Source organism: Sorex araneus, chromosome 6 (genome assembly GCF_027595985.1).
Source record: "Sorex araneus isolate mSorAra2 chromosome 6, mSorAra2.pri, whole genome shotgun sequence".
Lineage (NCBI taxonomy): Eukaryota > Metazoa > Chordata > Mammalia > Eulipotyphla > Soricidae > Sorex > Sorex araneus.
The window spans coordinates 95,243,794-95,271,474 of record NC_073307.1 but is presented as its reverse complement, the minus strand read 5'-3'; the positions used below and the strand labels follow the sequence as shown (position 1 = coordinate 95,271,474).

The 27,681-nt window shown below is 63.7% G+C and overlaps 1 protein-coding gene across 1 annotated transcript; it reads left to right on the top strand.

Moving 5' to 3' along the window:
• The first annotated feature begins 866 nt into the window (after window positions 1-866).
• On the top strand, window positions 867-27,681 carry NPTXR (neuronal pentraxin receptor). The gene is made up of 8 exons (XM_055143622.1): window positions 867-882; window positions 1,056-1,161; window positions 6,550-6,670; window positions 6,768-7,559; window positions 19,186-19,402; window positions 20,610-20,857; window positions 24,265-24,444; window positions 24,993-27,681. The coding sequence occupies exons 1-8, from the start codon at window positions 867-869 to the stop codon at window positions 25,215-25,217; spliced, it is 1,905 nt and encodes a 634-aa protein (XP_054999597.1). The 3' UTR covers window positions 25,218-27,681.

Sequence of the window (27,681 nt, the reverse complement as noted above, 5' to 3'; positions counted from 1 at the left end):
CCAGGCTGGCTGCTGTCTGGGACCCCAACACACAGCCGGCATGTGTGGGCCCACAACCAAGACAGGGGACAGCCCCTGCCCAGCGATGGCACGTGTGACCTGCAGTGACCTCACAGCTCCGGCACCCATCCCCGACACGTGCACACACACAAACACCGCGAGACTGTGCCTCTCGGGGGGGAAGTACCGTGCAGGGGAAGGCGGGGATGACTCACTTGGCTGGGGGGCGCTATACGGGTTCGCTCACGAAGCCTAAGAAGCAGAGCACGGGGCCCGCCGTGCCTACATCGGGGAGCCGAGACCCCCCCAAAGGTCAAGCCATTCCACACCAGTCCCTTCCTGCCTGGCACTCGGCTGTGTGGCACTGCCCGGCCAAGGGTGGGGAGTGGGGACAGGCATGTTACTTCGCTCTTCTGTGCCTCAGTTTCTACCTCTGTAGAATGGGTGTGTGATGATAACACGCCCTCGTGGGCTTCAGGGCCCCTGCACGCTCCACTCCTTTTTGCTCAGCTGGCAGCCGCAGAAACTAGTGGGGTGCGGGATGGGTTCTGGGGCCCCTTGCTCCCCGGGTAAGTGTGGGACAGGGATGGCCATCCAGGTGGCCGGCATCCCAACCCCGTGCTCGAAAGCAGCAGGGATGAGTTCCATCCCTAGGGCCGCCCCGTGTACTGCCCCAGGCTTCCCGGCCCACCAGCTCCCCCGATGGGGGGCCCCAACCCCGCCGCCCAGTGGCCTGCCTGGGGGTGCTGGCCTTGCTGGACAGCCGCCCTCTTGGGAGGGGCCGAGACCTTGGAGAGGGGGGGAGGGGGAGCAGGGGCCCGTGTGGGCGTGGGGAGGGCCGGGCCAGGGCGGGGGGAAGATGCGGGATGCACTTGGCCGCTGGTTAGCTGCTCCTGGCCTCCGGCCACCCTGGAGGAGGCGGGGGCTGCGGGTCCCCGGGCCCCCCTCGCAGGAGACCCTCACAGTGCCCGGGACCCTGAGGCCGGGGCGCCCCCTCTCCACGCAGGAGGTGACCCCTCCTCCTGGCCTTTCTCCCACCCCCCCCCCCCGGCCAGCTCCCACATCCCGCCAGGAGGACACCCGCGCCCCCTCCTGCCTGGACCAGATGGCCTCCTTCCTGCCCTGGCCACTGCACCGCCTCCTGTCACTCCCGGGAAAGCCGTTAGCTGGGTGGGACGGAAAGCTCTGGGCTTCCCCCAGGAGTCCGGGCGGGGGTGCTCTCCCCCCAGGTGCTGCTGCCCCCCACCCTGGCATCCCTTGCAGAGAGATGCACGTTCGGGCCCCCCTGAGGCCTGCAGCCCGGGGGTGTTGGGAGCAGCCGCCCCCGGCACTGCCCGGGAAGCCATCAGGATGGAGGGAAATGTCGCCGGAGCGCCCAGGAGTGCTGGGGAGGACGCAGGACACAGGAATCGAAGGCTGAGACTGGGGGGGTGAGGGTGGGAGTCTCTCACGAGCCACCGGGGAAGCCCCAGGGGGCTCTCATGCCTGGGAACAGAGCAGCCGGGCCCGACGGGACGGGTCCCCACCCTCCGACTCCTGCACGACTTGTCGACCAACCTCTCTGATCGCTCTTCCGGGCCCCCTTTAGAGACAGGGAAACTGAGGCAGCTCTAGTCCCTGAGTCGGGGGCATAGGGAGGGAGATGGCCGCTCTCCCTGGCCTGTGTCCGCCCCCGCTGAGGAAAGGAAGTCCTGGCAGATGCCCCCTGAGGAGAGCTGGCCTCTTCAGGCATAGGGGGTGTGTGCACCCCAAGTGCCATGGGGGTGCAGACAAGGAGGACAGGTGGCAAGGCCGGTCCCGGGGTGGGAGCGTTGCCGTGGGGGGCAGCACAGGCGGGGGGAGGCCCCCGAGGTCAGGAGAAGACACGGCGGTGGGTTCACTCTACCCCCGTCAGACACCAGCGGGTGTGGACACTGCAAGAGAGTGGCCAAGCCCCCTGGGGCGGGAGGGGCCGCCGTAGACCCCGCGCTCCGTGCCGGGCTCTGCAGAGTCAGAGAGAGCGTCAGGGGCAGGAAGCTGCCCAGCGCGAGTTCCGTCCCCAGCACCTGGGGGTGGTGGGCGGCTCCCATCTCCCCAAAGCTCCTGCTCTTTTTTCCTTCTTCTTGGTTTTTTTTTTTTTTTTTTTGGGTTATACCCAGCAATGCACAGGGGTTACTCCTGGCTCTGCACTCAGGAATTACCCCTGGCGGTGCTCAGGGGACCCTATGTGATGCTGGGAATCGAACTCGGGTCGGCCGCGTGCAAGGCAAATGCCCTCCCTGCTGTGCTATCGCTCCAGCCCCTCCTTCTTCTTCTTTTTTTGGGTCACACAGTGGCGAACCTCAGGGACCACTCCTGGCTCTGCACTTAGGAATCACTCTCAGGTGCTCAGGCGACCCTACGGGAAGCTGAGAATCGAACCCGGGTTGACCACGTGCGAGGCAAATGCCCTCCCCGCCATGCTATGGCTCTCTCAGGGAGAGTCGACCAGATCAGGGGTTGCCCGGCCTCGCCTCTCCTTCCCGGAGCAGATATGACCTGGGCCTCATGTGCCAGGTCAGGGAAGGCTCTTACCGCAGCAGAGGTGAGGAAAGGAGGGTCAGGGAAACCTGGGGTCAGAGGTGGGGGCTGGCTGCAGCGTGTCCCCTCCCCCAGGAAGTGCCCCCGGCCCCACTTGGCGCCTGTGTGGGGAAGCGGATCTCCACACGCAGAAGTCACTCCTGGCAGTGCTCGGGGGACCCTGTGGGATGCCGGAGATTGAACCCGGGGCCGGCCCTGTGCGAGGCAGACGCCCGCCCCGCTGGGCTATGGCTCCAGCCCCCACTCGCTATCGTCTTGGGAGTGAGTTCTCCGCTGGGACCAGTTTTCTCCACCTCCGGCCCCCAGCACCCTCCCGCCCCCCTGCCCCCACCGCGCCAGGCAACCACGGGGGCCTTTAAACTGTTTCCATCGTGTTTCCACAACGCCTTGAATTTTGGAATCTGTGAATTTTCAGCCTCCCCTGCATTCACACAACCCCCCCACATCTCCAGCCCCCGCCCCTTCGGGGAGGCCTGTGGGTGAGGGCAGAGCCCCGCCCCTCTTCTGGAAACGTCTGCCCTCGGCTCATCTGCCTCTTCCCTTAGAGTCTCAGCCCTGCTCTCCAAGGCTCGCCGGGCAACCAGGGTGCTTTTGAACTGCACTGTCTGCTCCCCCAGCACCCTCACCCCTCCTCCCCAGCAGTGACTCACCCCTTCCTGCCCCTGAATAATACCCCGTCGTGTGGCTGTACGCCAGAAGCCACCCAGAGGGCTTCCGCACTCGGGCAATGGGAGCTGGAGCGTCTCTAACGTGCCGGGGGGGGGGCGCAGTTTTGGGGGGAGCCTCACCCCGTGTGTTGGAGGACCTTGGGGGCAGCTTCCCGCTCTGCCCTCCGCGGTTGAGTAGGCAGAGGGGCCAAGGCCCGGGGGTCTGCCTAATGCAGGTTTCCTGATGGGTGTTCTAGGTCGGAGGAGAGGCAGCTGGGGAGCTTGCAGACCCCACCACCCTCTGCCCACCCACCCCAACCTTCCCAGGCCTGAGCCCCCGCAAACTGCTCGCATCCCCAACCCATCCCGGGCCCACCGTCACGCCTCCCCCTTCCTCTCCCCTAATTGGCCTCCCTGCCCGCCTCGGGGCCCTGGAGACCGTCTCCACGCAACCGGCCTTGGGATCCTGCATCAACACGAGCCTCGCATCGCCCTTCCCTGCTGAGCTTCAAACCAGATTCTCGGGCCAGTGCTGCAGAACCGGGGTGTGGCCCCTGCCCTGGAGGGGTGGAAGGGGCAGGGGGCTCAGCCTGCTCCTGCCGTGGCGCTGGCCTTCTTCCTGCTCCCCAGCACACCCAGGTCCTACTAGCCTTAGCTTGGACCACCCGGCCCCACCTTCTAGAACTTTCTACTCTCTTGCTCCTTCGTGTTCTCTGGATTTCCCTGCCCGATTATAAATACACTTGCTTAGTTAATTATTCATCAGCTTACTGCCTCCCTCCCCATTAGCATAAAGCGATGAGCTTGTCTGGTTGCCAGCCCCCCACAGGCGGGCACCGTGCCCCCTCGGAACACGGGCTTCAGGGAACGGTGCTTCAGCGCAGAGGGCAGACACCCCTCCCAACGCAGGGAGGGGGTGAGAAAGAGGGGCGCCGCTAAGCGGGACCCGGAGGGGCCAGAGTGGCCCCCACAAACCCAAACCTCCCAAACCCACCCCTCAGCATCTCTGTTAGGACTGAGGGAGGTTCCCAGGGACCCCCAGAGAGATGAACATTGTCCCATCTGCCCCCAGCTGTCAGCAAGGGGAGAGGAAACTGTACCCCACACCACCAGCCGTAGGGGGAAGCCTGGAGTTTTTTTTTTTTTTTTGCTTTTGGGGTCACACCTAGCGATGCTCAGGGGTCACTCCTGACTCTGCACTCAGGAATTACCCCTGGCCGTGCTCAGGGGACCCTATGGGATGCTGGAAATCGAACCTGGGTCAGCCTCGTGCAAGGCAAGCGCCCTACCTGCTGTGCTATCACTCCAGCCCCCATGGAGATGGATTAAAATGAGGGAAGGATGAAGGCAGGGCCATGGTGTGCCCAAGGCGGGGGGGGGGGACATTCCTGGTGTTGGGGGGACAGTCACCTGCACTCCCCTACTGCTGCAGGCAGAGAGGATGCTGGGAATGTGTTTCCACTGTCTGACAAAGCAGCAGGTGCTGGCGTAAGGGGGCTCGGGAGAGAACAGTGAGGGGAGGGAAAGGCCTTGCCTGCAGCCAGCCCTGCTTTGATCCCTGACACCGTGCATAGTCCTGAGCACCACCATGACTGGCCGCTGAGCATCGCGCCAGGAGTGAGCCCTGAGCACAGCACCAAGAGTGAGCCCTGATGGGGCTGGAGCAATAGCACAGCGGGGAGGGCGTTTGCCTTGCACACGGCCAACCCAGGTTCGATTCCCAGCATCCCATAGGGTCCCATGAGCACTGCCAGGGGTGATTCCTGAGTGCGTGAGCCAGGAGTGACCCCTGAGCATCGCCGGGTGTGACCCAAAAAGCAAAAAAAAAAAAAAAAAGAGTGAGCCCTGAGCACAGCCAGATGGGGCCAAGAGGGGAAAGAGAGAGAGGTGTTGCGGCCAGAGCGATACTACAGCGGGGCGGGCACATGCCTTGCTCGCAGCTGACCCAGGTTCCATCCCTGGCACCCAGTATGGTACCCTGAGCCTGCCAGGGTTGATCCCTAAGTGCCAGGGATAAGCCCTGAGCACTGCCGGGTGTGGCCCTAAAACCCAAACCAAAAATACCACCATAAGGGGACAGACAGGAAACACAGTGGCAGGGTACTTACTCTGCACACGGCCAACCCCGCTTTGGTCCCCAGCACCACACAGGGTCCCCCAGACCCTGCCAGCAGTGAGCCCTGAGCCCTGAGCATCACCTGGTGTGTCCCCGAACCAGCATTAATTAAATAAACCAAAAGCCACCTTAGCCAGCTAAGAGGCCCCACTGAGCAGCTGCCCCCAACGTCCTGGGGCCACCCACTTAGAGGCGCCCTGTTGGGGACCCGCTCTGGGCCCGCCCACCCTATCCTCCCCGTAGGGCGGTTTCTCCTGGGGACACTTGCGCAGCATTTCCGTCTTCACAGGACAGAGGCACGGAGGGGCCCGGTGTCTCGCCCAGCGTCGTGTTCCCCGGGCCTCTGCTGCCTGTCCCCTTTGGAGGACTGGCACCCCCTGCTTTAGAGAGGGCCCCTTCGTGGTGCTTCTCCAGGTCAGGGACAGAGGCACTGGCACACAACATCAGGTCCCCGTTGCTTTGTCCCTGCCCACAGGTGTGGGGCGCCTAGAGAGCTGGGGAGCAGGCAGGCCTCGGGGGTGGGACGGGACACCCGAGGGACGGGTGCAGAGCCCTGTGTGCAGCGCGGGGGATGGTCCTTGGTACCAGAAGGAGATCCCTCCTCTGCCACTAGTACCCTCAGTCCTAGAGCCGGCCTGGCCCCAGTACTGGACAGGGCCTCCGCTGGACAAGGAGTTGGAGGGCACAGTGGAAAGGATTTCCCTTTGAGATTTTCAACGTTTTTGGTGCCCAAAGTTAATAGGCACCAAAATAGAGGCTCATGTACACAGGAGAAAGTGAGGGGGCCCGCGCCCTGCTCTCCCGATCATGGGTGTGCCCTGACGCAGGCTGCGGGGAGGGGGGATCGCCTCTGCCGCCCCCACCCCCCAACCCACGCCCAGGCCCGGGGTTCAGAGGAGACCCGGCGGACCCGGGGCCGGGCGGGGCCGTGCTAAGTGGGCACACATCACATCTGCCCCACGCCGGGTCGCCCGCCCTCCCGCTCGCCCACCGCGCTCGGCGTTCACAAGCTCTGTGACCTTGGACAGCGCGTCCCAGACCCCGCCCGGGCCTCAGTTTCCCTCTTGGGATCTCCGGCCTGCCCTCAGCCAGCTGCTCCCTCCGCCCGAGCTCGCGGAGTAGAGCCGGGGCTGCCCCCCAGGGAACGGTCTGCGTCCCCGCAGCGGGAAGGGCGCGGAGCGCATCGGAGCCGCGCTGGGTTCACCCCCCCGCCCCCCTCCCTCCCAGACCCTCCGCGGCCCCCAGGGGCGCCGCCCCCCGGCGCGCCCGCGACTCGCTGGGCGCCGCCCCCAGCTGCTCGCCGCCTCCCTCCCGGGGGCGCCCCGTCTCGGAGGCCGGCGCGGCACGGGTGCGGGGCTGGGCCGGGGCGGGCCCCGGGGAGCCCGCGGGGCGGGGCCGCCGCGCCCGCTCCCCTCCCCGCCGCCCGCCGCCCGCTCCTCCCGCAGCCCCGGCTCAGAGCGGCGGCAGCAGCGGCCGCGGCAGCAGCTCCGGCTCCGGCTCTCCCCGCCGCTCGCGCTCCCGCGCCGGGCCCCGCGCCCCGACCCCGCCGCCGCGCCTTTCGGGGGGCCTCGGGCGCCCCCGCCGCCCGCCTCACGCTGAAGTTCCTGGCCGTGCTGCTGGCCGCGGGCATGCTGGCGTTCCTCGGTGCCGTCATCTGCATCATTGCCAGCGTGCCCCTGGCGGCCAGCCCGGCGCGGGCGCTGCCCGGTGGCGGCGGCGGCGGCGGCGGCGGCGGCGACAACGCCTCGGCCGCCCCGGGCCCCGCCGGCGCGTCCCCGGGCCCGCAGCGCAGCCTGAGCGCGTTGCACGGCGCGGGGGGCTCGGCCGGGCCGCCCGCGCTGCCCGGGGCGCCGGCGGCCAGCGCGCTCCCGCTGCCGCCCGTGCCCCTGTTCAGCCGCTTCCTGTGCACGCCGCTGACCGCCGCCTGCCCGTCGGGGGCCGAGCCGGGGGACGCGGCGGGCGGCGAGCGCGAGGAGCTGCTGCTGCTGCAGAGCACGGCCGAGCAGCTGCGCCAGACGGCGCTGCAGCAGGAGGCGCGCATCCGCGCCGACCAGGACACCATCCGCGAGCTCACGGGCAAGCTGGGCCGCTGCGAGAGCGGCCTGCCGCGGGGCCTGCAGGGGGGCGCGGGGCCCCGCCGGGACACCATGGCCGACGGCGCCTGGGACTCGCCCGCGCTGCTGCGGGAGCTGGAGGACGCCGTGCGCGCCCTGCGGGACCGTATCGACCGCCTGGAGGTGAGGCGCGCCCCGCGCCGTCGGGGCGGTGGGAGGGGCGCGCGCGCCGCGGGGACCCCCGGGGAGGCCCCCCACCCCACCCCACCCTCTGCTCTCCCGTCCGGCTCCCTCCGGCGGTGTGGCCCGGGGATGCGGCGCCCGCCCGCGCTCGCTCGTTTCTCGCGCTCTGGCCCCGCGCCTCTCGGGCTCCGTTCCGCGTGCGTAAAGGCGCGGAACGGCTCCGGGGCTGGAGAGCCGCCGTCTCGCAGGGGAGGGAACGCGGAGCTGCACCGACCCGCATCTTCCGACACGCCCCCTTCATTTCCCTCTGCCAGTCGCCCTTAAACCGCGCCGGCCCCGCGCTCTCACTCCCTACGGTCAGCGGCCGAGGATTCGGGGTCCTCCGCTTCCTCCAGAGACGGGGGAACCACATGGCTGCCCCTCACCTCCAGCCTCCCCTAGATGCCCCCGAGACTGGGATCATTGCCCAGACAGTGAATTCTCCCTGCTGCCGGGGGGGGTCGGTGTGGGGGGTGAGCACTGGGCACAGAGCAGGGTTCTGCAGCGCTGGGGTCACCACCTTCACGCACTCCTGGGCTGGAGCGCGTGATACCGGTGTGGGCTCTGGTCCCCCATCCTCCTCGCTCCCAGACCTCCACGGGGCCTTCTGGAGGGGAAGAGGGACAGACCAACCCAGACAGACCCCCAAAGACCCTCCTCTCCTTCCCCCCTCCCCCCAACTCCAGGCTGCAGCGAAAGAAGGTAGCGAGACTGGATTTGTGAAAATGGGGGCAAGGCACCGAGCTTCACCCCTGCCCCAGGCTGAGCCAAGGCAGCATGGGGGGTGGGGAGGTGGGGCAGGGAGAGGCTGGCAGGGGCCCACGGGAGGGACCCACTCCTGGCTCTCTGCCACGGTCCTGCTGAGCACACAGGTGTCCCCTGGCCTCACCTCCCCCACCCTCCGCAGCCGCCAGCTGTGAAGTCGTGTGTGTGCCCAGGGGAGGTGAGTGGCAGAGGCAGGAGGTGAGCTGAGAGGCCAGACACCCAGCAGTACATGCGGGGGGTCCTCAGAGAAGCCTGAGTCTTTCACCTGTGAAATGGGGCAGCAGGACGGGTCCAGGAAGATCCAGAGCCTATGCGAGCCTCTGGCCCAATCCATTTCCGGCTCCGTCCGTTTTTATCATTCAGCTATAATGCGGCTGATCTAAAGAGGCGAAACAAAACAGGGCCCAGGGCCCACAAAAACAGGTGCTGGCCTTTCCCGTGGCTGACCTGGATTCCATCCCCGGCACCCCCTAGGGTCCCCCCGGCACTGCCAGGAGCGATCCCTGAGCGTAGAGCCAGGAATCGGCCCTAAGAGCTGTCGGGAATGGCCCCCAAACAAAACAAACAACCACAAAGTATGTCCCCCAATTTAAACACGGGCGCACACCCTCCTCTTAGGAAACGGAGCTGGTGACTGTGAAATAGAAAAGAAAGCAGCTGAGCTTCCGGGCTGCCAACCCCGGGCCCTGCCCCAGGCCCAGAGGCCGCTGGGGTTGCCCACCCCCGACTGGGCAGCGTTTGGCAGGCGGGCTTCCCTTCTGGCGAACCCGCCGAGTTGGGGGGTCCGGAGGCTGGGACTTGGCAGGGGCTGACCGGGGCTCCCCCACCCCCACCCCTGCGAATACTGCAGACGGAAACAAACTGGCTGGGGGCAGCCTGTGGCCCGCAGCCAACCCGAGTTCAATCCCCGGCATCCCATAGGGTCCCCCGAGCACCGCCAGGAGTGATCCCTGAGTGCAGAGCCAGGACTAAGCCCTGAGCACTGCCAGGTGTGACCCAAAAAAACAAAATAAAATAAATTTAGGAAATTTATTTTGTGATGGTCGGCAGTGCCTGGGACCATCATAGCCACCCCGGCCTCGGCTGTGCCAGGCGTGTGCACTGCCCCTCCTGGGCCTCCCGTGCCCGCCTCTGCAGCCTCCCTCCTCCCCTCAAAGAGCACCCACAGATTCTCAAGCCACCCCCTCTTGAGACTGCCCTAGGGTGCTACCCCCTCACTCGGCTCCAAGCTGCTCTTTTTTTTTTTTTTGCTTTTTGGGTCACACCTGGCGATGCACAGGGGTTACTCCTGGCTCTGCACTCAGGAATTACCCCTGGCCGTGCTCAGGGGACCATATGGGATGCTGGGATTTGAACCCGGGTTGGCCTCGTGCAAGGCAAACGCCCTACCCGCTGTGCTATCTCTCCAGCCCCTCCCAAGCTGCTCTTCAGGTCGAGGCTCATCTCCCTGAGTCTGGAGTATTCCCACTGGACCCCCCCACCCCACTCCTCACTTAAAGAGACTGCTCTGAAGACACCACCTCCTAGAGGCCCTCCCTGATTATACTTTGGCCCCTGCCTACCTCCCAACTATGCTCCCATTATCTTTACACACCCTTGCCCATCTCTACCCAGCACATCTCTGCCTCCGCCTCTCCCAGACCTCACCAAATTGGCCACCTAAGGGGAGGAAAGGTCTGAGTGACCTGCTGCTCCCGGCCTCTGTAGAAGAACAATTGTCTCCTTTTTCTAGTCTTATATTGCCGTTATGGTTTTTGTTGTTGTTGTTGTTGTTGTTATTGAAAAATTGGGGCTGGAGCGATAGCACAGCAGGTAGGGTGTTTGCTTTGCATGCGGCCGACCCAGGTTCGATTCCCAGCATCCCCGAGCACCACCAGGAGTGGTTCCTGAGTGCAGAGCCAGGAGTAACCCCTGTGCACTGCTGGGTGTGACCCAAAAAGAAAATAAATAATAATAACCTGGAGCTGGGGCGGGGGAGATAACTCAAAAGGCTGGAGCACAGGCTTTTCCTGTCAGAGGCCTGAGTTCAACCCCTAGTACCGCACAAGTCCCTGAGCACCACCGGGAGAGGCTCCCTGAGCACTGAAGTAGGAGTAGCCACAGAGTACCACCAGGTGTGGCCAAAAGCCAAAGACACAGCAAGGAAAGAAAGAAAGAAAAGGGAAAGACTCAGGGTGGACAGAGCAGGCCTGAGCTTAGGGGACAAGCCCAGCACAGAGACCTGAGTTTGGTCCCCACACCGCAAAAGGCTAAAAGAAAAAAAAGAAAAAGAAAAAATTTTTTTTTTTTTTTTTGCTTTTTGGGTTACATCCAGCGATGCACAGGGGTTACTCCTGGCTCTGCACTCAGGAATTACTCCTGGCGGTGCTCAGGGGACACTATGGGATGCTGGGAATTGAACCCCGGGTCGGCCGCGTGCAAGGCAAACACCCTCCCTGCTGTGCTATCGCTCCAGCCCCAAGAAAAGAAATTTTAAAAAGGAAAAAACAGGGGGCTGGAGAGATAGCACAGCGGGTAGGGCGTTTGCCTTGCACTCGGCCGACCCGGGTTCAAATCCCAGCATCCCATATGGTCCCCTGAGCACGGCCAGGGGTAATTCCTGAGTGCAGAGCCAGGAGTAACCCCTGTGCATCGCCAGGTGTGACCCAAAAAAAAGAAAAAAAAAAAACCCAACCATCCGTTGAGTTGCAGGGTCCCGGGCGCGCTGTAGCCCTTCCAGTGTGGATCCGCTACAGGCCCGGCTCCAGGCTGCCAGCCACACCGCTGACAGCATTTTAACAACGCAACTTCTCCGGGGACCCATTGCCTCGCCACCATCCATCAGCACCTTTATGGCCGCCTGCGGCGGGGACGCGTCTAATTACTTCCCTGCTAGATGCTCATGGCATGACCCGTCCCCAGCTCCTCGCGGCTTATTTGTGTCTTTTGCATCTGTGGAAATGTTTCTGCGGCTGAATCCCTGGGGTTGTGTTCGCAGGTCAGGGGAGATGGATTTTGTGGCTCTGGGGCCACGGGCCGCTCGAGCAACGGGCCGGCCCACGTGGGCACACAGAACCCGATGTTCCGTTTTTGGTTTGTTTGTTTGTTTTTTCCACGAATGCAATCTGTGAGTGTAATGAAGCTTCAAGATTGATCTGAGCAGAGGGCGTCTGATGTAAATGACACCCTGAACCCAGCCCGGCGAGCTGGTCACACCCCATCCTCACGCCCCCGGCCCCAGCAAGGGCCCCAGACGGGTCAACTGAGGTTGCTCACGGCCAGGTCCCCGGGCCCCGCGACGCTCATAGCCCCAAGTCTAATGAGCACAGGGCACACTGGCTGAGCACTTAGCACGCCGAGTCCAGCGCTGCATGGAATCTCATTCAATCCTCAGAAATGCTCGGTTGAGGGGCCCAGAGCGATAGTACAATGGTTAGGGCGTTTGCCTTGTACCACAGCTGACCCGGGTTCGACGCCCTGCATCCCATAGGGTCCCCCGAGCCCTGCCAGGAGTAATTCCTGAGTGCAAAACCAGAAGTAATAACCCCTGAGCATCTCTGGGTGTGACCCCAAAATTTTAAAAAAAAGGGGTTCCCCCAGGACAGAGGAAGAACTCAAGGTGTAGAGGGCAAGAAATTGGCTCCGGGACAGAGGCGGGGAGGGTATGAGGCCGATCCGGGCTCGATCCCCGGCACCCCATCTGCTCCCCTGAGCACTGCCAGGAGCTGGAAGGCTCACAGCGAGGGCCGGGCTGCAACTCTGCGTGGGGAAGGCCCGGATTTAATCCCGACACCGCCTGTGGCTCCCTGAGCACCTCCGGGAGGGAACCCTGAGCATCAGCCGGGAACAACCCCCGGGTGGACCCAGGTGTGGCCTCCAAACAAACTAAAAGCTACCCCACCACAGAGCCCCATTGGAGCCTCTCAGCGCCCGGGTCCCAAGCCTTGTCTTTTATCATTCACTCTTACTTAAAGTGACCTCTCCCTGCGGCTGGAGCGATAGCACAGCGGGGAGGGTGTTTGCCTTGCACGCGGTTGACCCGGGTTCAATCCCCGGCATCCCATATGGTCCCCCAAGCACCGCCAGGAGAGATTCCTGAGAGCAGAGCCAGGAGTAACCCCTGAGCATCGCCGGGTGTGACCCAAAAAGAAAAAAAAAAAAACTGGGGCTGGAGCAGTAGTCCAGCAGGTGGAAGCAACTCGGCGAGTGACATTAACCTTGCACGTGGCCGACCGGGTTCGATCCCCAGCATCCCATAGGGTCCCCCAAGCACTTCCAGGAATAATTCCTGAGTCCTGAGCTAAGAATAACGCCTGAGCACCATTGGGTGTGGCCCAAAAAGCCAAAAAAAAACCCCAAAACTATGTCTCCCCTTTCTTCCCATCGTTGGTATTGTTGCAGTGTGGGGGCTGGGGGGGGGGGTTCGCACATTTTAGCTGTGATGCTTCCCAGGGTCGGGCACGAGGTGGCGGTGTTCCTGGGGATGTTCCCAGGGGTGCCACACGCTTTTGTGCTGCTGACGCAGACCAGGCTGTGGCACGGTGGGCAACAGCTGCCAGCCTGGTGCTCGACACGTGCGGGGCCCTCGGGTTGGATTCTCGACCTAATATTTGCAAGGTGGGTGGCCTCAGGCCACTCATTCCCCCCGCCCCCGGCTCCGTCCGCACGGGCCCGACCTCACCTTCTAGGAGAGACAGGGGCCGGCAGGGCTGTGCCTGTGGTGGGCCTCGCCCACGCCCCCTGGGCTCACGTCTGCCTCCCAGTGGCTAGTGAGAAGGCGCCACCTACCCTCAGAGGCTGCCCAGCGACCGCAGGAGAAGCAGGAGCTCCCCGCAAGCACTTTGCTGGTAGCAACTAGGCGAGTGACAGGAAGGGTCCGTTTGGCAGCCCCCACCACCTCGGGCTCCCCCCGCCCCGTCCTCAGCCCCGTGCATTGTCGGGGCCGTGGGGGTCACACGGTCCGGCTCGGACTCCCGAGATCCTCTCGAGGCAGGGCCGAGGCCACTGGTCCTGAGAGATGTGCAGAGATCCAGGCAGACCCCCTGCTCCAGAGGGTCAGACCCTCCCCCCAGACACCTCCCTGCCGACCTCTATGCACGCCAAAGCGGGAAGCATTGCGGGGGCACCTGGCCGAGTACCTGCCGGGGGCTCACTCTCGACCTCAGTCTTCTCCCCTGTGAAATGGGGGCAACGCAGGAGGGACAAGCTTTAATCTGGGGACGGGGTAAACTCTGGCTTCTGGGGCAGACGTCTCCTGAATGGGGATTGTTGGGGGATGGGTTACAGAAGGGGGGGCACCAGCTCCCAGCCCACACTCCCGGGCCCCCCGCCCCCGTCCTGAGATCATCCTGGGGGGGCCTGTTGGCTTCTAGGCTGCCTCAGGCATTGGTTCCTTCATCATCGCGGCCGTGTGGGGGCGTCACCTGCTCTCGGGGGGCTGGTGCCGTGTCCACTCCCTCCCCGTGGAATCATGGTCCCCAAAACCAGGATTCCTAGGGCCCAGCTTCCAGCTCTGAGGCTACAGAGAGGGGCTGGGAAAGCTTTGGGGGCCCTGACTCCAGCTGCCCAGGGACCCCGACACCCCCTCCCTCTCTCTGGCTGGCCACCCCCAGCTCTAGGCTGGGGTATCCACTTGGCACCCCCCCTGGCTCCTGTTCTTGGTACACAGAAAGCTGGTGTCTTGTGTTTTGCTTTGGGGTCACACCTGGCAGTCTTGGCTCTGTGCTCAGGGGTCGCTCCTGGCAGGGGGCCCTGAGGAGCCAGGGATTGTGCCGCTGGGGACCGAACCAGGCCTGGCCCCACACAGGGCAGACCCCCGCGTGCTGAGGCTCGGGCGAGACAGCTGCATTTGACAGGCTCCGACCTGCTGTCGGCCTCAGGAAATTCCTTCTCCTCTGTGAGCCTCAGTTTCCCTCTGTCCAATGGAAAGGGCTGCAGGCGCCTCCAAGGACCCCCCTGGCTCTGTCCTGTATCCACCGCTGCCCCCCCCCCCCCGGTTAGGTCAGCCCTTCCGCATCTTACCGGAAGGAGATGCAGATGTTAGCGAGACACCCACAAGGTGCCCCCCAAATCCAGAATCCGATCCCTTCCAGTGCCCCGATGCTCACGCGTGACCCCCACCGAAAGCCCACCCAGCCCCTCAGACACCACCTTGCCGGCCTCGGCCCAGGTAGATCCGGTTCACGCATGTGTGGGTTTCCCGAGGCTAGACCCAAGGACACACACTTGCTTGTCTGTCTCGGGGTCTCACTCACGGGGTCCTCTGGAGGTTCACTCGGGCTGCCCGATGTGGGAGCTTGCCTTTGGCATCCTGGGGCTGTGTTTTGGCGCTTGGTAACCCTCACTCCACCCCGCCCCGTGCCTGCCTCTCCTTTCCTCCGAGCCCCTCCGCTTCCGCTTCGTGGAGCACTTGGTGGCGATGCATCGTGAGCTAAGTGAGTTGACACACAGTGAGTCGCAGCTTCCAGCGGCCCACGCAGCCGCTGCCTGGGAGGGGGTCCCGGGAGTGTGGGGCGCTGCTGGGGTGGAACCCGCCTCGCCAGCTGGCCCCGCCCCCCGCCGAGGGCCGCTGTTGAGGACGTTTGGATTTCCTTGACTGAGGTCGCGCGGGGGCCTCTGCTTTTTCTGGCGCGGCCAGATGCTGAGAGTCCTGCTTCCCTCTGGCTCTTTCCCAGGCCCGCGGCGCGTGGGTCCAGGAGGCGGCTTCCGCGTTACAAGAGCCGCCACGCGCGTCCCCAGAGTGGCAGCCGGAGCCGTGCCGCCCGCACGCCGCCCGCCAGCCTTGGCAAGGTCGCCCTCCGCACGTGCCCGTTTTTCGGGGGCTGGCGGCAGCCTCACCGCTGGCCTCTTTGCGTCTCTGCTGACTCACGGGGCTTAAGCGTTTTTCTCAGCCTTTGAGCTCCACTGGCCACTTTGGGAAGCCTTTGGCTGGGGCGGGGGGAGGGCGGGGGTGTGGAGGAAGCGGCTGGGGGCGCCCACAGGGAGAACAAGGTGGGGTCCCCTGGACCCTTTTATTTATTTATTTTTGCTTTTTGGGTCACACCCAGCGATGCTCAGGGGTTACTCCTGGCTTTGCACTCAGGAATTACCCCTGGCAGTGCTTGGGAGACCATATGGGATGCTGGGGATTGAACCCGGGTCAGCCACGTGCAAGGCAAATGCCCTCCCCACTGTACTGTCGCTCCAGCCCCGTTAAGACCCTATTAAACTCTCTCTATATAGTTATATGTTTTGGTTATTGGGTCACACCCGGCAATGCTCGGGGTTTGCTCCTGGCTCTGCCCAGGAATCACTCCTGGTGGAGTCAGGGGACCCTGTGGCACGCCGGGGTCGAACCCGGGTAGGCGCGAGCAAGGCACTGTACTGTCTCTCCAGCCCCAACCCTCTTGAGCTCTCGATTGAGCTCCCCCAGGGGTCGGCGACGACCAAGGACACCTCAAGGGACACGGGGTCCCCGCTGGGTGTCGGGGGGAGTGGGCTGAGCCGCTGCCTATGAGAGGGGGCTGGTGGCCCAGCCCGCAGGAACCCCAGGAATGAAGCAGAGCCCAGGAGATGGAGCTCAGAGAGGTTGAGGGCCCCAGAGGTGACTCAGCGGGAAGGCACAACCCCCCCACATGTGACAGGTGGTGAAGCCCCACCACCTTCAGACACAAGAAACGGACATGTGTGCCGGTTCTGACATAGGGGTGACCCCCCTTCCCCCCGCATCCTCCCACATGCCCCGTGATGAGGAGGAGGATGAAGACAAGAAAGACAATAATCAGGGGGGGGCTCGGAGACGCTCATCTTGCACGCGGTCAGCCCAGGTGCAGTCCCCAGCACCCCATATACTGCTTGGAGCCCCGCCAGGAGCGAGCCCTGAGCACAGAGCCAGGAGTCAGCCTGAGCAGCGCCTGGTGTGGCCCCATAACACAAGACAGGAGCCCTGGGGAGAGGGAGAAGGATCTCAGCCGCAGCCACTTCCCGTCAAGCCGGGCTCTGTATTCCTTCGTTTCGAGTCCCCAGACGGAGACACACGCCGCCACCGTCACCCCCTTACAGCGGAGGGAGTCGAGCCACACACGGGTCAGTGGGTGTGCCGGAGATGCCCCCCACCCCGAGCGCCTGAGGGAGTGTGACAGAGGGTGGCTCCGGAGAAGCCCTCTCCCTCCCCCGCCTCTGGGGTGTCTCACTCCGGCGCCGGCAAAGCTGCCATCTGGAGGCTGAGCTGGCGTGTGGCCGGAAGGGCGGGTGCGGGAAGGGCGTTCTTGGCAGAAGGAATAGAATGTGCGGAGGGCCGGGGGTAAGGAGCTGGGGACAGATGGGAACTCTGGCGAGGGAGAGGCAGGCGGCGGGCAGAGGAGCACTGGGGACGAGCCGGAGAGATGGGCCAGCAGGGAGGCGCTTGTCTTGTGCGGGACCAGCTCGGGTTTGACCCCCAGCGCCCACTAAGGTCCCCGAGCCTGCCGGGAGTGATGGATCCCTGAGCACTGAGCCAGGAGGAATCCCTGAGCACCTCCGGGTGTGGCCCCCAAACAAATAAACCAAAAGTAAGGTAGGGCCCTTGGAACATTCTAGCTTCACCCCGTCCTGACCTAAAGACGCTCATGGCCTTTCCTGAGCCTTTCCCTGGCCACTGCGCCCCCCACCAAGCCTGTTCAGTGAAGAGGTGTCGCTGTCGCCAGAGCTCATTTATTTATTTATTTATTTATTTATTTAATTTTTGTCTTTTTTGGTCACGCCCAGCGATGCTCAGGGGTCACTCCTGGCTCTGTGCTCAGGAATTACTCCTGGAAGTATACTCGGGGACCAGATGGGATGCCGGGGATGGAACCTGGGTCGGCCACGTGCAGGGCAAACGCCTTCCCCGCTGGACTATCGCTCCATTGCCTGTCTCTAAGAGTTTAATGAGCACTGCACTGAGAGCAAACGGCAGGCGTCCTCGTTCAGAATCAACGTGCGCAGGCACAGCGGGCAGCCACTGGCCTTGCCACGGGCAGTCCTGGTCGGATCCCTGGCACCACATCCGGTTCCCCGAGTGATGCCGGAAGACAGAGCCGGGTCCAGCCCTGGGCGCTCTTGCGCGTGGCGCCGAAACCAAACCCAACAGAAAATCAGAGCACGGTTTCCGCGAGCCCACCCGGCGTCCGGTGCTAGGGGACAGTGTCATCACTGCTCCCTTCTGGCCATGGGGAAACTGAGGCACGGGGAAACTGAGGCACAGTACCCTCGGGCCACTCAGCTGGTGGAGCAGGGCATGGGTGCGAGGGCTGAGAGCCCGGGGAGGGGTTGGCGGGGGGCGGAGGGGTGGGCAGCCACCTCTGGAGTGGAGTCCCCACTGGCCTGGGTGGGGCTGCTTCTCAGAGTGAGACTCGGACCCCAGAGTCCTGCACCTCCCCTCTCCCCGGGGAGAGGACTGCACTGAGAGCAAACGGCAGGCGTTTGCTGCCACAAAGCTGCTCCCCACCCCCAGCTAACACAGCCTGCTGGGTCCTCCCCACTTTCTCGGGGCCACATGATTCTCTGTGGGCAGCCCGAGGCTCTGCTTTCCGAGGCTGTGTGCCCTTAGCTGGGTGACTTGCCCTCTCTGAGCCTCCGTTCCCTGCTCCGTCAGGGGGCCTCCTTGGCACTCCAGGAGCCGGGAGGAGTTGGGGTGCTTCTCCGGGGCTTCCTTTTGGGTCTCGCCGGGACACGGACAGCCACATGGCTCATTCAGCTGAGCCCGCATGTGGGTGCTGAGTTGGACCAGAACCAGGGACTCCGGGGCTCCACGGGAGGGAGTGCTCTGAGCCCCCGTTTCCCTGCCCCCTCGGGAGCCGAGTGGGGACGGTGGGGCCCATCCACCCACCCCACCTCCAGCCCAATTAGGCCCGCCTGGCTCCGGGCCCGGAGCCCACGCACAGACGCACGCAGCAGATGGGAGAGTGGGGTGCTCAGAACCACGTTCTTCTGATTCAGACCTGGGGTGCTGGGGTGGGGGGGACGCGCGATGGATCCAGAGAGCCCTCCGCTCCCGCCCCCCCTGGCCCGGAACTCCTCGGTGGCGCTCACAAAGGAACAGCTTGTGCTCCAGCCCTCGGCTCGCACTTCCGCGTGAATCTCAGCCTGTCCCTCCTTCCTGGAGGCCTCAGGCTCCTCCAGGGAGGGGCAGGGAGTGGGGGGCCAGTAGAGAGACAGACCTGGCAGCAAACAGACCCCGGGCCAGGGTGAAGGAGGGGACGTGGCAGCTTCAGGGCCATGCCCCGCTGTGGGTGGGAACTTCCAAAGGAAGCCTGCCTCAGTTTTCCCATCTGTGAAGTGGGTGATTAAGCATCACGCTCCCCCACCACCACCATGAGTGGCTTTGAGGGGGTCTTGGGTGGACACATGGTAGCCTGGGCTGGGCACAGTCTCAGTGACTGGCCTGGGGTGGGGCACACTTGTGGGGGAGCCATGGTGGGTCCCCCACAAGGCTTCCAAGGAGCCCACAGGCAGAGGGTGCTTGGTCCCGGCACCGGGTGGACTGTCTGTGCCCAGGGAAGGTTCTGGAGGTAGCGAGCTCCCTGTCTGCTCAGGTATGCAAGCATCCTGTCTCCTTGCGTCCCATCTGTCCGGGGCAGAGGGGAAACTGAGGCACTGTGTGTAGGCAGTGTTGGGTGCACAGCACCCCGATAAGTTGGAAGGACCCCCCATCGTGGAGCACTGGTTAGTGGGCCGGTGAGTGACGGCCAAGCTCCCCCAGCCCCCGGCAGGTGTGGGGGTGGAGAGATGGGGAAACTGAGGCTCTCTCGGGGTGACTCACCCTCTCCCGGGCCCCCTCCGCGCCTCTCTCCCTCTCCCCTCCCGGGTCCCTCACCTGCACGTTTCTCCGCCCCGCTGACAGCAGGAGCTGCCCGCCCGCGTGAACTTCTCAGCCGGCCCCGCGCCCGCCGCGCCCGCAGCCCTGCACGCCAAGATGGACGAGCTGGAGGGGCAGCTGCTGGCCAAGGTGCTGGCGCTGGAGAAGGAGCGCGCGGCCCTGAGCCACAGCGGCCACCAGCAGCGGCAGGAGGTGGAGAAGGAGCTGGACGCGCTGCAGGGACGCGTGACCGAGCTCGAGCATGGTGGGTCTCCCCCCCCCCAGAGTCATCGGGGTTTCCCGTGGGCGGGAGGCGGGACCCGACTCCTCAGCTGGTTGAACCTTCACGGACTGTGCTGCTGTTCTGGCCATTTCACAGACAGGCAAACTGAGGTCCAGAGAGGTCCAATGACTTGTCCGAGGTCAAGTCTAGGTCTGACTCCAAAGTTTGTGCTCCTGAGCACTCCAGAGAAAAGAGTCCTCAACTAACCAACACTGACATGCGTTGTCTGTGAAGAGCCTGCTACTGGGGGCGGGAGGCAGGATGCCGAGAAAGATGGCATGGTGGGCAGGGCACAGGGAAGGCCCCCTGAGGCCCGGCTCCCCTGCTCCCTCCCCCGTTCCTGGCTCATTCTGGGACTTTGGTTTCTTTTTCTTTTCTTTTTCTTTTTCTTCTTTTTTTTTTCTTTTTGGGTCACACCCGGCAATGCTCAGGGGTCATTCCTGGCTCATGCACTCAGGAATTACCCCTGGCGGTGCTCAGGGGACCATATGGGATGCTGGGAATCGAACCCGGGTTGGCCGCGTGCAAGGCAAATGCCCTACCCGCTGTGCTATCGCTCCAGCCCCACTTTTCTTTTTCTTTCTTTTTTTATTTTTCTTTTTTGGGCCACACCCGGCGATGCACAGAGGTTCCTCCTGACTCATGCGCTCAGGAATCACTCCTGGCAGTGCTCGGGGACCCTCTGGGATACCGGGAATCGGACCCAGATGGGCTGTGTGCAAGGCAAACGCCCTCCGGGCTGTACTAGGGCTCTGGCCCGACTCCGGGGCTTGGAGAGTTTGCTTCCTGCCCACAGTTGCCCTCATCCATCATCTCCGACGCCCTAAGAACACACAGACGGAGGGTCCGGGGGCACCGGGAGCTGCATCGGGTTTCGGTGCGGGAAAGGGGCTCAGGAAACCAGGACCTGAGCATAGGACAGCAGGCTGGGCGCTGGCCCTCCACGGGGCCACCGGGTTTGCCCCTAGCGCTCCGCAGGGTGCCCTGAGCCCTGCCCGAGCGATCTCCTAGCACCACCGGGCCCCGCCCCTCGCCACACCCACATCCAAGGCGGGGGCTCGCGGGGTGGTCGCCCCCAGCCTTCCTAAACCACAGCGGGGGCCCGAGAGCGTGTCGCGGGCGGGGCGGGCTCTCGCCCGGCTGGCCGCCCACCTGGGTCCCGCTGACCCCGCTGTGTCACCGCCTCCAGGGCCCTCGGCCTACAGCCCCCCGGACGCCTTCAAGCTGAGCATCCCCATCCGCAATAACTACATGTACGGCCGCGTGCGCAAGGCGGTGCCCGAGCTCTACGCCTTCACGGTCTGCGCGTGGCTGCGCTCCCGCTCGGCCGGCGGAGGCCAGGGCACGCCCTTCTCCTACGCGGTGCCCGGGCAGGCCAACGAGCTGGTCCTGCTGGAGGCGGGCCAGGACCCCATGGAGCTGCTCATCAATGACAAGGTGAGGGGGCCGCTGTGGGCAGGGGGGCCTCTCGCTTCTCTACACCAGCCGGGATTCCGGGTTCCCCAGATTAGCGGCCGAGGGTGTGGGGGTCCCGGGAGATGTTTCCCCCATCACCCCCCACCCCGGGGTGGAGCTGCGATGGTGACTCAGGGCCTGGAGACTGTGACCTCCCCACTGGTGACCTTCATCGACTCCCATACCCGCCCCCTGCCTCAGTTTCCTGATCTGCAAAGCAGGAATGTGAACGGTCTCCGACTTAGAGTGTGTGAGCAGGAAGAAACGTGTTGTCCCGGCTTGGCTTGGAGCGTTTCTCCCGTGGGAGCTGCTTTTTTTTTTTTTTTTTTTTTTTGCTAATTGAATCACCATGAGATACACAGTTACAAAGCTGTTCGTGGTCAGGTTTCAGTCATAGAATATTCCAGCACAGTCTCTCCCCCAGTGTGCATTTCCCACCACCGATGTCCCCAGTTTCCCTCCCACCCCCCTCTTGCTACCTCCCCCAGCCTGCCTCTATGGCAGATACTTCTCTCTCTCTCTCTCTCTCTCTCTCTCTCTCTCTCCCCCCCCCCCGCTTTTTGGACATTAGGGTTTGCAATACAGATACTGAGAGATTCTTTTTTTCCCCGCTTTTTGGGCCACACCTGGCGATGCACAGGGGTTACTCCTGGCTCTGCACTCAGGAATTACCCCTGGCGGTGCTTGGGGGACCCTATGGGATGCTGGGAATCGAACCCGGCTTGGCCGTGTGCAAGGCAAACGCCCTTCCCGCTGTGCTATTGCTCCAGCTCCACTGAGAGATTCTTATGTCTGCTCCTTTCCCTGTTTGCAGCACGCAGCGCTTATCCAAAGTGATCATTTCCAACTCCTACGGTCACCGTGGTCCCTTCTCTACCCCAACTGCCTTCTCCCCCAGCCCTTGAGGCCGGCTTGCAACCACGGGCCAATCCTCCTGGCCCTTGTTTCCTTGTTTTCACTGTCCTTGGCTGTTAGTCTCATCGTATGTTTTTTTCTTCCTATCCCGCACATGAGAGTGATCATCCTATGCCTGTCCCCTCCCTCTGCCTCATTTCACTCAGCATGATGCTCCCCCTGGCATGAGCGTCCATCCAGAGCCTGGACTGACCAGCCCTGTCACTGCTGGTCCCTCCCCAAGCCCCTGTTATGCCCATTTGGCAGAAGGGGGTGCTGGGGTTTGCGGAGGGGAAGTGACAGCTCTGGCCACACAGCTGATGCTGGATGTCACAGTGATGTAGGTGTTCAGAAACTGCCTCTCAGCCCCGCTGCTCTTCTTACCTGGGCTCAAGGCAGGACAAAGGCTGCCTGGGTGAGGGCGGGGGGGCAGAGCCTCCCCCTGCCGTCCACTGCTGCAGCCCAGTGGTCTTCTGGAACCCCATGGAAGCAGCCCCCTCACAGTTGACCAGCCCATGGCCATGCAGAGCCATGAGGAGGGGCTGCACCCCCACCCCCAAGCTCGACTCTGCAGAGGGGCCTGTGCTGGGCTGGTGGAGGAGGGGGACGCTGGGGGCCACTCAGTTCAGTTCGCCCGGCTCCCAATGGATCCTAAGAAGAGTAGGGAGGCAGGGCCGGAGCCATAGCACAGTGGGAGGGTGTCAGCCTCGCCTGCAACTGACCTGGGTTCGATCCCCAGCACCCCATATCGTCCCCCAAGCCCCGCCAACCAGGAGTGATTTCTTAGCACAGGGCCAGAAGTAAGGCCTGAGCACAGCTGAGTATGGCCTAAAACCAAAAGAAGAGGTGGAGGAGGAGAAGGAGAAGAAGGGGGAAGGAAAAATAGGAGGAGGAGGAGGAGGAGGAGGAGGAGAAAGAAGATGACAAGGAGGAGGAGGAGGAGAAAGAGAAGAAGGAAAAGAAAAGAAGAAGAAGAGGAGGAGAAGAAGAAGGAGGAAGGAAGAATAGGAGGAGGAGGAGAAAAAAGATGAGAAAGAGAAGAAGGAGGAGGAGGAGAAAGAGAAGAAGGAGGAGGAGGAGGAGGAGGAGAAGAAGAAGAAGAAGAAGAAGAAGAAGAAGAAGAAGAAGAAGAAGAAGAAGAAGAAGAAGAAGAAGAAGAGGAAGAAGAGGAGGAGGAGGAGGAGGAGAAGGAGGAGGAGGAGGAGGAGAAGGAGGAAGGAAGAATAGGAGGAGGAGGAGAAAAAAGATGAGAAAGAGAAGAAGGAGGAGGAGGAGAAAGAGAAGAAGGAGGAGGAGGAGAAAGAGAAGAAGGAGAAGGAGGAGGAGGAGGAGGAGGAGGAGGAGAAGAAGAAGAAGAAGAAGAAGAAGAAGAAGAAGAAGAAGAAGAAGAAGAAGAAGAAGAAGAAGAAGAAGAAGAAGAAGAAGAAGAGGAGGAGGAGGAGGAGGAGGAGGAGGAGGAGGAGAAGGAGGAGGAGGAGGAGGAAGAGGAATAAGAAGATGATGATGATGATGACGACAAAGAAGGACCAGGGTTTGCACTTGTTTTAGATCCTACTAAGGGCCCCATTTTCTACACCTGCTGGCTGCAGCCTGCCCTAGCTGGGCACTGAGCCCTCCTCTAGGAGCTGAGGGTCAGAACCCTGGACAGGGCCCTCGCCCGCTGGAATCCTCCTCCTCCGTTGCAACCTCAGAGCCCAGCTCCTGCTGTGACCGGTCACCCCGCCCCGTCCTTCCCTCACCTTGAGACTCCCCCAGCTGCTGTCCCCTTGGCCCCTGTGCCTTCCCCGCAGCTGCCTGACACCCCAGAGCCCTGTGTGCACCCCTTGTTTGCATTACCCTGAGTCCAGCCCTTTCCACCTGCTGGACCCAACTCACTGCGGCTCCGGCCAGACCCCACGTCCCAGAGCCTGGCCCCAAGGAGGCAGCGAGAGTGTTGCCTTCAATCATGATTTCAGGGGCCGGAGCGATAGCACAGCGGGTAGGGTGTTTGCCTTGAACGCGGCCGACCCGGGTTCGATCCCTGGCATCCCATATGGTCCCCCAAGCACTGCCAGGAGTAATTCCTGAGTACAAAGCCAGGAGTAACCCCTGAGCATCGCTGGGTGTGACCCAAAAAGCAAAAAAAAAAAAATCATGATTTCAGGAATCCCCCCTGGCCCCCGCCCCTCCCAGCCCCAGGCGCACGGGCACTGAGAACCTCTCAGCCCACAGGAGCTTAGATCCATTCGCCCCGGGCGGATGCTGGAGGGAGGGGGGCACGGGAGAAGCGAGCACCCCTTCCGCCCTCCACCCCCACCCCCAGGTCCCACAGGGCTTAGTCCAGTGGCGTCTGGGCACTGTGTCACGCTGAGGAGACAGCCTGAAAGAACACTGAAACCCCCCGGAACAGCCTCCGCGGGCTGAGGGAGCCGCGGGGTGGGGGCTGTGGGCAGACCCCCACTGCTCCAGCCTGAGACCCCGAGCCCCCTGACCCGCAGTTGGGGACCTCTGTCTAGGTGGCCCAACTGCCCCTGAGCCTGAAGGACAACACCTGGCACCACATCTGCATTGCCTGGACCACCAGGGACGGCCTGTGGTCTGCCTACCAGGACGGAGAGCCACGGGGCTCCGGCGAGAACCTGGCCGCCTGGCACCCCATCAAGCCTCACGGGATCCTGATCTTGGGCCAAGAGCAGGTGAGGCTGAGGAGGGGCTGAGCAGAGAAACTGGGGAGCATAGCCGTCCCCCAGAAGTTCGGCGGAGGGGCACAGAGACCCTGAGAGAGCCAGAGGCCTGCAGGGCACCCCCGCCCCCTTGGAGGTGGTAGGAGAGCTTGGGGCAGGGCTGGAACCTGGGATGGGGTCTGGAGCTTGGGGCGGGGCTGAACTGGGGGCGGGGCCTAGAGTTTGGGGCGGGGCCTGGCGCTTGGGCGGAGCTGAAACCTGGAGGCAGGGCCTAGAGCTTCAGGGCGGGGTTGAACCTGGGGGCGGGGTCTGGAGCTTTGAGGCGGGGCTAGAACGGGGGGCGGAGTTTAGGGCGTGGCTGAGCCTGGGACAGGGCCTAGAGCTTTGGGGCGGGGCCTAAAGCATGGGGCGGGGCTGAAACCCAGGGCGGGGTCTGGAACTGTGGGGCGGGGCTGATCCTGGGGCGGGGCCTAGAGCTTTGGGGCGGGGTCTGGCCAGTGAGTCCCCCTTTTCCGCTCCTTCACACCCGTCTTTCTTTCTCTGCTCTTCTCTTGGCCCAGGATACCCTGGGCGGCCGGTTTGATGCCACTCAGGCCTTCGTGGGTGACATTGCCCAGTTTAACCTGTGGGACCACGTCCTGACGCCCGCGCAGGTCCAGGGCATTGCCAACTGTACAGGCCCGCTGCTGGGCAACGTCCTGCCCTGGGAAGACAAGCTGGTGGAGGCCTTTGGGGGTGCGGCCAAGGCCCCCTTCGACGTCTGCAAGGGGACAGCCAAGGCCTGAAGGGCCCTGCCTTGGCGGAACGAGGGGACTTTGGGGGGCACATCCCCACTTCCCCTCTCCTCTCCCCCACACCTGCACCCTCCCTTCCAGGACCCCCTGCCCAGCTCTGGGGTGACCGCTGAGGATGGAGGGCCCGTCCCCCACCCTCCCCCTTCTCTCGAACCCTTCCTTGGTGTTCTGTGGTTTGAGTGTTTCGTGCCTGGTCCTGGACAGCCCCACCCCAGCTCCCGGGATATCAAAGGGCCATAGTCACCCCCCTGTGCCCACTCGCAGCTGTGTCCACTCTCCCCTGCGTGCCGGTGAGGCGGACCCCTCTGCGCGGAAGGAAGGGGAGAAGCAAGCTCACAGCGCCTGAGCAGCAGCCAGGGCCGGCTCTGCTGGGGGGTCTGTGTGCGTCCCCCCCCACCTCCCTTGCCTGGCAGAACCCCGGGAAAAACGCGGGGTGGTCTGTGCTCTGGGCTCCCGGAGCCCAGGACGGGTCAGCCTGAGAACCCGCAGGTGGACGAGGGGTATCAGGTGGCCTACAGGCCTGTGTCTGGCCCACAGCTGTCCCCAGAGAGCTGAGCACGGCCCTGTGAGTCACAGACCCCCTGCACAGACAGTGAGACCCTCCTCTGTCTGCCCCCCCAGCCCCGCCTGGCACCCCTGCCAGGCTGAGCATGTCCCCAAGACTGGTCCCACCTGTGTGTTCAGCAGATCGGCAAGAGGGCACGGGCCTGAGGCCAGGGCAGTGCTCAGAGAGGGCCAGTGGTTTACACAGGCACACACAGCACAGTGGGGGTCGGGGGGGCAGGACCCAGCCTAGGGCGGCTGCTCCCTCTCTGGGCTCCTCCCCCAGGGCCCCCCTCACTGCGAGGTCAGATATTAGAGGGGCCAGACCCCCGTGCATCTCCCTTTATGAAGCCCCCCGAAGGAAGGGGGGATGAGGAAGGAGTGGGCGCAGAGAATTAAGGGGTCCTTCCCCTCCCCCAGCCGCCCACAGGTGGTTACATGCCCCCGGGAGGGTGCTCTCTGCCCATCTCCGCGCCCAGGGACACAAACCCTGACTCCATTCGAGAGTGACGCAGGACCTGGGCCGGGGGTGAGGGGTGGGGCGGGGGGGACACTGCTTCCGGCCGCGAGAGCCCCCAGATCTCTCTCTCCGCCTCCAGAGCACAGGTAGATAGGTCAGACGCCCCCAGACACCGCCGCTCCCTCCACCCCCCGCCCCCCACGGGAACCGCAGCCAGCACCTCCCCTCTCTGTCGCCCTGGTAACGGCAACATGACGTCAGCCGCGGAGCTGGGTCAGGAACCTCCTCATCTGACATCTGCCGGTGGTGCTGGGTGACAGGGACTCGGGGGCTGCTGTGACCGCGCTTAGGGCAGAGGCCGCGGTGGAGGCCTGGGGGAGCAGGGTAGAGTCTGAGCAGGCGGCAGGTGCCCCCGCAGGCCATGGCCCCAGGTCCCTTACCCTCTGTCTGGGTGCCAGCGTGCAGTGGAGGGACACCCTGGGAGATATGGGGGTGCAGACTCCAAGCCTGTGTCCCTTGAGAGTGGCGGGGGCGGGGTCCCGGTTTCCTGTCCACCCCTGCGGGGCCAGTCACGATGCTACAGTCCGCCTGGCCCCCTTTCCGGCTCAGGCCCACGGCTCGGCTCTGACGGGACCGTCCATCAACCCATTAGACAGATGAGGAGACCAAGACCCAGAGGCGTGAAGGACCCTGCCCCGGGGGACAGCAGCAGGGGAATGGCGCAGTCGAGCTGGACCAGGACCTCTCAGGGGCTCCCGGCACGGCACCCTCCACCCCTGCAGAGCCAGGCTGGGGGTTTCGTGGCTCCTGGTGGCTTTGACCTTGAAGGAAGCAGCTGGGGGTGGACGGACAGAGGAACGGAGCTGAGGGCAGAGACCATCCCCTGCGGCAGGCAGAGAAGGGGGGACACCCTTGACCCCCCAGCCCCTCGTCTGGCCTTCCCCAGCTCACACCTGCCAGATTTCCCACCTTCGTGGCCTCGCGGTGCCCCCCGTCCGTGTACTGGGGGCCAGACCCCCCCTTCCCCGATGCTCCGGAACCAGGACCTCAGCGGGGGAGGGGGAATTTGGGAGACTGGACCCCAGCTCTCACCCCACGCGAGGACCTCTTGCTCCTAGAGCTGGGCTGTCCGATTCCCAGCACCCCCTTGCCTGAGCAAACTGGGGGACGCACTCCTCACCCCTTCTCCCTCATGCCTGTCACCCCAAGTTCCACCTCCTCCCCCAGCCCCTGACCCTCTTGAGTGGGGAAGGGGCACCCGGCTGTGAAGGAGCATGATCAGGCGGGGGCCACCAGGATTCCTGTCCCCCCCCACCCGGGGCACCCTCCCCGCCCCCCCTTTTGTACATAAAGTGACTCCAGATGTGTGTGTGCAGGCGCGCGTGTGTGATGTGTTATGGTTTTGTTACTTTGTTTTTGTAAATCTGACAATAAACACAATGTTTACGCTGA